General features: G+C 30.3%; 1 protein-coding gene across 1 annotated transcript; it reads left to right on the forward strand.

Annotated features, from left to right (window-relative positions):
* Positions 1 to 4,261: 4,261 nt before the first annotated feature.
* Positions 4,262 to 6,364, forward strand: LOC107937260 (uncharacterized). The gene is made up of 4 exons (XM_041107552.1): positions 4,262 to 4,483; positions 4,593 to 5,755; positions 5,872 to 6,165; positions 6,271 to 6,364. The coding sequence occupies exons 1-3, from the start codon at positions 4,276 to 4,278 to the stop codon at positions 5,974 to 5,976; spliced, it is 1,476 nt and encodes a 491-aa protein (XP_040963486.1). The 5' UTR covers positions 4,262 to 4,275; the 3' UTR covers positions 5,977 to 6,165; positions 6,271 to 6,364.
* The last annotated feature ends 1,207 nt before the right edge of the window (positions 6,365 to 7,571 follow it).

Raw genomic sequence — 7,571 nt, forward strand, 5'->3', positions numbered from 1 at the left:
TTTGTGTGTTTAATTTCCTTTTGTCAGCAATGATCTGTAATGTCAAGAAATTAACAAAAAAGTGCATGCCGCGTTAAAAGGATGAATCTTTATTCACTATAAAACAAATATAAAAATATATTTTGGTTCTACTAAAAAAGGCATGGCGTGAACTTGGTCGAATTGTATTTAGTTATGGACAACCCTATTTTTATATATAAAAACTATATCCAACTTTGATGTTTGTTTAGGTTTACGTTAATCCATTTTTCATAAGGAACCAAACGCAAAGACAAAAAGAACTTGGGAGTGGAAGACTGCAGTCCTCTAGAGAATTTCAGTTCATCAACTTGGTGATGTCATGTCAGAATACCTAGATGCTCATTTAGACATGTGGACATCTAAAGTTGAACCATTGTTTGGTGTCGATATCAAATCGAGGTAAATTCTAGCTGCTACTTTATATATATATATATTCTTAAATGTTTTCTGAAATTTAAATATTTAATATAGATGGGCATCAAACTTGCATGATCGATATATAAGCCAGTATATACTCTAGTGTGCCTACCATTACTTTCTCATACTATAATAATAACAAATTCCTGCTAAATTTCTGGAGTTCATCATGAATTACTTGTGATACTAAACCTATTCTGCTATTCAAGCGAGATAAATCCTTTATATGTTATCTCGAATATATGTGGTTAATATAAATTATTAATACTAAACCCAACTTTTGCTTTGCTAAGCTATTTCACAGTTTCAATTAATTGCAAGCTAGAAGCACATTGATGTCAAATAAATCATTTCAGCAGAAAGCTAGTTACTTTCGATTATCCAAGACAATGTTTTTTCAAAAATTATCTCATACACTTTTTTTTTTTTAAATTTTACAATAAATTTAGAGTGCGATATATGTTTTGTAAGGAATAGTGAAAAATAAATATAGACCATTTTACTTTTTGAGAGGGCGGAGACTTTTTTTTGTTTCTTGGATTCATCTTTGTATAAAATATATATTTAAAAAAATAATAATAATTAGATGTAATGATAATGTATGTTGCACTTTTAAATATATAATTCAAGTTTTAATTTTAGAGACGACACTGTTGAGAAGGAAGCTACATAAAACCAATATAAAGAATACTTTAATTATACAAAAAATAATTAAAAAAAGTAGATAATCATTAACTTATTTGTAGAAAATAAATGTTAGGGTTCCTATTTAATACAATCACTTGAGGGTATACGTTACTATTAATGAGATTTTGGCTTGAAATAATGTGTGGATTAAATAGTTAATTGAATTATATTTAGTTAGTTAATGTAACTTAAATTATTCCGTTCAAAGCTTATAACTATTAATCATAATTATAATTGTTGAAATAGCCAAGTAATTGTAACTTCAAATATACGTGCCTTGATTATAGAGTCTAAAGACTCTTAATACACTCCACTAACACTAGATTATAGTTCAATTATGTGTATATATATAATTTTAATTTATAAAAATATATAAAAAATATTCTCATAATAATATTTGGCACTAGATTTTAGCAGCTCACCTATGTGCATGTGTTTTTTTTTTAGATTTATAGAAATATATAAAAAATATTCGCAAAAATAATATTTTCTATTTTGTAAGATGAAGGATAAATTAGTTTTCTTTTTTAAAATTTTGTTGGACCCAAATGATGTATTTTATGTGTAAATTACTGTTTTACAATTGTAATTATACTTGAAAAGACAAATAAATATAAATATGGGAACTATCAATCTACCAAAAACCTGCTACAATTTGCAGAACTCAACTATAAACGTATTGCGAGAAATGATACCACTTTTAATGATGGATTCAATCTTTTCTCAAAAAAATAAAATCTGTAAAATTGAAGTAATTGGAACCATGTTTTTGTTCTTTTGCATTAAATATATGATCAATCAAATCTCATACGCCATTCCATATTTTTTTCCCCAGGAGAATAAAAATGCCAAATTGCCAAGCACAAGCTTATGTGCCTAAAAACACTCCTCAACAAAACCCTTAACTTCAACATATATTTGATGTTTTTACGATGATTTAAGTGTTGAAATCAGGGATTTAAATAGCGGACCGAAACCGCTATAGCGACTGTTATATAGCGGCAGCGGCGCCGTTCGAAACCGCAACGGCTGAAAATAACGGTGTGAAGCGGAGTCACACCGATAACGGTGGGTCGCGGCCGCAACTTAACGGATAACGGCCGGTCGCGGCAATAACGGGACGCTATTCCCGTTATATCCCGTTATAGTGAATTAAAAAAAAATCCATCTCCCTCCTCTAAATAAAAATCAGCAGAAACAGTGAAACTTAATAAAACAAAAGGGAATATATTCCCCTGCAAAATCAGTGTTTTCAATCAAAAAAAGTAAAAAGAAAGCAAACAAAAACTGAAACCAAATAAACAGCAAGCAAATAAGCAATCAAAATTCAAAACTCCTTTCTCATATTTCGGTCGCTAAACTGAAACCCAAACGGCAAACAAAGTAAACTGATCACTTCACATTCAGATTCAGAGACTGATAATCTTCAAGTAAGTACCTAAAACTTCGTCTTGTTGATTCTTGCTTGTTTTTGCAGTAGATTCAGAGTTTTTTTGAGAGGATGATAGAGTTTAGACTTTAGATCACAAAGTGAATCAATCCCTTACTAACCGTTGTAAGATCGAGAAAAATGAAATCAATCCAGCAACGAAGATGAAAACGAGCAAGAGAAGAGAGATCTTGGAAGCTGGAAAGTGGAAACTGGCGTTTGATTTCCCTCTTGACTCTTCTTCAGTTTTTCTTTCTGTTTCTGATATTTCTGAGGTTTGATTTCCCTTTTTCTTTATTTTTTTCATTTTTAATGTCTTTACTCCTAGCCAAAACCAAGGCACCGTTTAGGCTTCCAATATTTTCATGACAGGTCACTGTTTAATGGGTGTAAATTTGGCACTTTGACTAAAATTAATAGGCTGTAAAATTAATAGGCTGTAAGACTTGAAATTAGAATTCATTATAACTGTTAAACATATATATGTATATAATCATTTTTAAAATAAAACCAGTATATATTATTTAATGAGAATGATATCCTTACTATATTTATTAAAATTAATATAAAAAATGAGATTTAATTTGAATGATAAAATTGAGGATTTGAAAGTTTTTAAATATGATTATTGTTTGTATTTTTCTATATGTATTTTGGATTTAAATTGATTTTTTTTGTATTTTGTATAAAATGTAAAAATACTTTTATATTTTAATATTTGCTACTTTGTAAAAAGGTTATGTTTTTTTAATTAATTTCCAATCAAGTTAGTGTTTAGTTGACTCTTGACATTAACTTATCGACAATTAAGTATAATATAAATATTTATATTCTATTTGTTTAATTTTTATTGATATAAATTTTAACATATTAATAATTTATGAAATTAAATTTTTACGTACACATATGGAGTTTTAATAATTTTCTTGTGTAATTATATACTATGCTAATGCAACCATAAAAAATCATCTATACTATAAATTAAGGAGTTGATTGAGTTGATGTAACCTAATAACCGAGACCAAACTCAATTAGAAAATTATTATCCATTCATTTTATAAAACAACAAATATTATTTTGAGGTATTTATATATTTTTTGTATTTGATAAATTTAGAAAAAAATACATGCATATAAATGTAAATAATGACATTTGAAATCCAACATTAAAATCATCTTAACTTTATCATTTCATGCCCTTAATTTTCATAGCAATTTTTTTATAAATATATTACGTAAATGTTTTCACATGCTATTTCTATAAACTAGTAAGTATTTAAAGTGGAAAAGAGTGAATTCCACCTCTCACTCCCATCCTCTTTTAACTTGTTGAAGCAAAGTATATTTGGGTTGATTTATTAGAGTTTGGAGAGATTTTATAGAAAATGAAAATTGCATTGATAACAATCATATTATTATATTTTTTAATATGAAAGCTTCAATCTTATCAGGTTTATAATTTTACTTTATATGTTATTTTTTAATTAATATTGTAATTATAATTTATAATGATAATTAGTTATTATTTATTATTATTTTAAAATTTCATAACTTTCATAATTTATTATTTATTATTATGTATGAATTATGCAATAAATTTAAATTTTCCATGTTAATGATGTTTACTTTTTTTTTGTATTATGTTGTTGATAATATAAGTAATGAGTTGCTTATATTTCTAAATATAATTTTATGTTTCTTATATATAAATAAAAATAAAGCATGCCACCACGTGAAGAGTTCCCGACTAAAGGATTGGAGGGTGCACCAAGTAATGATATAGGTTGGCACTTTGGAACTCTAGTGCCAAATGCGAGAGGAAGTATCGTATGTAAACTTTGTGGTAAAGTTGTGAAAGGAGGAATAACACGATTTAAAGAGCACATTGCTCATAAAACCGGCAATGTTGCACCATGCTCTAATGTTACTGGTATGTGATACTTTATTATTATTATTAAATGTTATTGTAAATTTATCAATAAAGATTATATATAATTGATAATAATATAAAGTGTGAATTATTTTTATTTTATTAACAGGTGTCATTAGAGAAAGTATGATGAATGTACTAAAAGAAAGCAACACAAAGAAAATAGACAAAAAGAGGAGAAAAGATGAATTCTTATCTCAATTAACAGAAAAGGAGGATGAGCATGAGGGATTCATTGATGAGGTTTCTGCTATAAGGCAAGCAACTCGAGAAAGTATCCAATCACAACACGAGTGGCATAGAAGGGAAGAATTCAGACGGAGTACTGGTGGTTGGGATAACATTTATGAAGAAGGGCGATCTTCTCATGGATCAGCTAGAGAACATAATCGAGAAAGAACAAGTAAATCTATTCCAGGTGAGTCTGAGTTTACCTTAAGGGGAGCTATACCTGAATTGGTTAGAAGCAAAAGTTCAAAGCAACCAAAGGTCAATGGCTCTTTTTTAAAGAGTTTTCGAAGGAAGATAGGTGAAGCGGTATCTAAATTTATAATATATGAAAGACTTCCTTTTCAATTAGCAAGCTCTCCATGGTTGTATAACTTAATTCAAGTGGCAACAGAAGTTGGACAAGGTGTAAAGCTCCCAACACCTTATGAGGTTTCAGATGTGTATTTGGAGTCAGAGTATCAACGAGTTCATGATTGGGTAAATGTACTAAAGACTCATTGGAAAGAATTGGGTGCAACTCTAATGTGTGATGGTTGGACCAACAGTTTGAATCAAATGCACATCATTAATTTCCTTGTTTATTGCAGTAAAGGAACCATTTTTTGGAAATCGGTAGATGTCTCAAGTGTCCGTAGTAGAGATGCTGAATTCTACTACCGTTTGTTAGATTCAGTTGTAGAAGAAATTGGAGAAAATTACATTGCCCAAATAGTGACTGATAATGAGGCAGCAATGAAAGCTGCTGGAAAAAAGTTAATGTTGAAAAGACAACATCTATATTGGACCTCATGTGCAGCTCACTGTTTAGATTTATGCCTTGAAGATATTGGGAAAAAGCCCAGTGTAGCAAAAGTGTTAGATGAGGCAAAGAAAGTGACTTGCTTTATATACAATCACATTTGGACTGTTGATTTGATGAAGAAGTATACACAAGGGAAACAAATACTTCGACCCGCTCTTACTCGATTTGCAACTCATTTCATTCAACTTGAAGAGATAACAAGACAAAAGCAAGGTTTGAGAGAAATGTTTAATTCAAAGGTCAGTATTTTATAATTAGTTAATATAATTACTTAAATATAGTAACCTTTAGTGATTTTATTAGTTCCAAATAATTTAAATTATATTATTTTAAAATTTTTCTTATGAATATATAGGAATTTAAAGAATCAAAATGGGGAAAGCAAAAGTCAGGGCCTGCTTATGAAGCCAAAAAATTGTTTTGGGAAAAGATTTTTGGAAAAAAGCCAATGACCTCATAAAAGTTTATGAGCCCTTAGTAAGAGTATTGAGACTTGTGGATAGCGATGAAAAACCAACGATGGGCTTTATTTATGAGGCTGTTGATAGGGCTAAACGAGCAATTCAACAAAATTGTCGATATTTCACAGAGTATGAAAAGATTATTGACAATAGATGGAATTTTATGCATTCCGACTTGCATTCAGCTGGTAAGATAAAATATTTCATATAATTAAGAACTATTTTTATATTTTATTATTTTAAGCTTTAGATTATTATTATTATTTGATGATATTCTTATAAATTATACTTAGGTTATTTTCTCAACCCTCAATTTCAATTTGGGGTGGAGCATTCTGAGAATGTATTAATAGAAACATTAGAAGGTACACGATCAGTAATTGAAAGATTAGAAGGTACACCGGAGTCGAACACGAGGTGTTAACAGACTTTAAACCCCTTATAAAAATATTTCCCAGACACTGCCAATCTGCGTACTAGTCGCTTTAAAAATCATATCTTGAGTTTCACAACTCGAAAATCAGTTTCGTGATTTTTCCCCGAAACTAGACTCATATGCCCATCTACATATTTTTTTCTAGAATTTTTTGTCAGGCCAATTAGTACAGTTTATTAGTCAAAGTTTTCCATGTTACAGGGATCGACTACCCTGACCTTTGCGCATTACGACTTGGATATCTCCTTGTACAGGGATCCAATACTGATTCCGTTTGTTTCTATGGAAACTAGACTCAGAGAGGAATCTATCCATATATGGTATGACTCCTAATTATCTCTGGTTAATTTATAATGAATTTCCAAAGTCGGAACAGGAAATCCAGAAACCGTTCTGGACCTGTCTCACGAGAACCTGAATATCTCTTAACATACTGTCCGTATGATTGTTTCGTTACTTTCCTATGAAAGTAGATTCATCAAGGTTTGTTTACATAATTTATTCACTATTTAATTCCCTTCCTAATATTTTTAGTGATTTTCCAAATCTACATCACTGCTGCTGTCAGCATCTGCCTTTAAGGTAGACTTTACCTATTTCATGGTTTCCATGATTCAACTAGCCCTTTTTGCATAAATAGCACAATTTATGATAGTGATTAACCATTCCCATGGCTAATCCTTGTCAAGCATATCCACACCGAATGATTATAACATTATACTCAAACACATATAAGCCATTTTCGCATGGCTATCCAAAATTATACAAGTCCAAAGGGTCCACGACCCACAACAAACGGGTAGTCCTATACATGCCATTTCGAAGTTTAACCAAAATTGTACCAAAAGGGGGGGCTTTGATAGTGTGGGCGACTTTGACTTCAAGATCCCGAGTCCGATAGCTAGAGAACCAATCTATAAAACAGAGGAGCAATGAAACGGAGTAAGCAATTTATGCTTAGTAAGTTTTGAGCAAGGAATTCCAGCACAACAAAAGTATAGCATTCATATAGCTAAACGGATAATTTCATATGCACAAATTTTCGGTATCATACTTGCTTCACATTACCAACCCTTATGTACATACACAAAAGATCAACTCAGCCAAAGGCCGGTAGCTCGTTTATCAACTGAGCGAATACTTATTTGTAAGGGCTCA

The sequence above is a fragment of the Gossypium hirsutum genome, chromosome D12 (genome assembly GCF_007990345.1).
Source record: "Gossypium hirsutum isolate 1008001.06 chromosome D12, Gossypium_hirsutum_v2.1, whole genome shotgun sequence".
Lineage (NCBI taxonomy): Eukaryota > Viridiplantae > Streptophyta > Magnoliopsida > Malvales > Malvaceae > Gossypium > Gossypium hirsutum.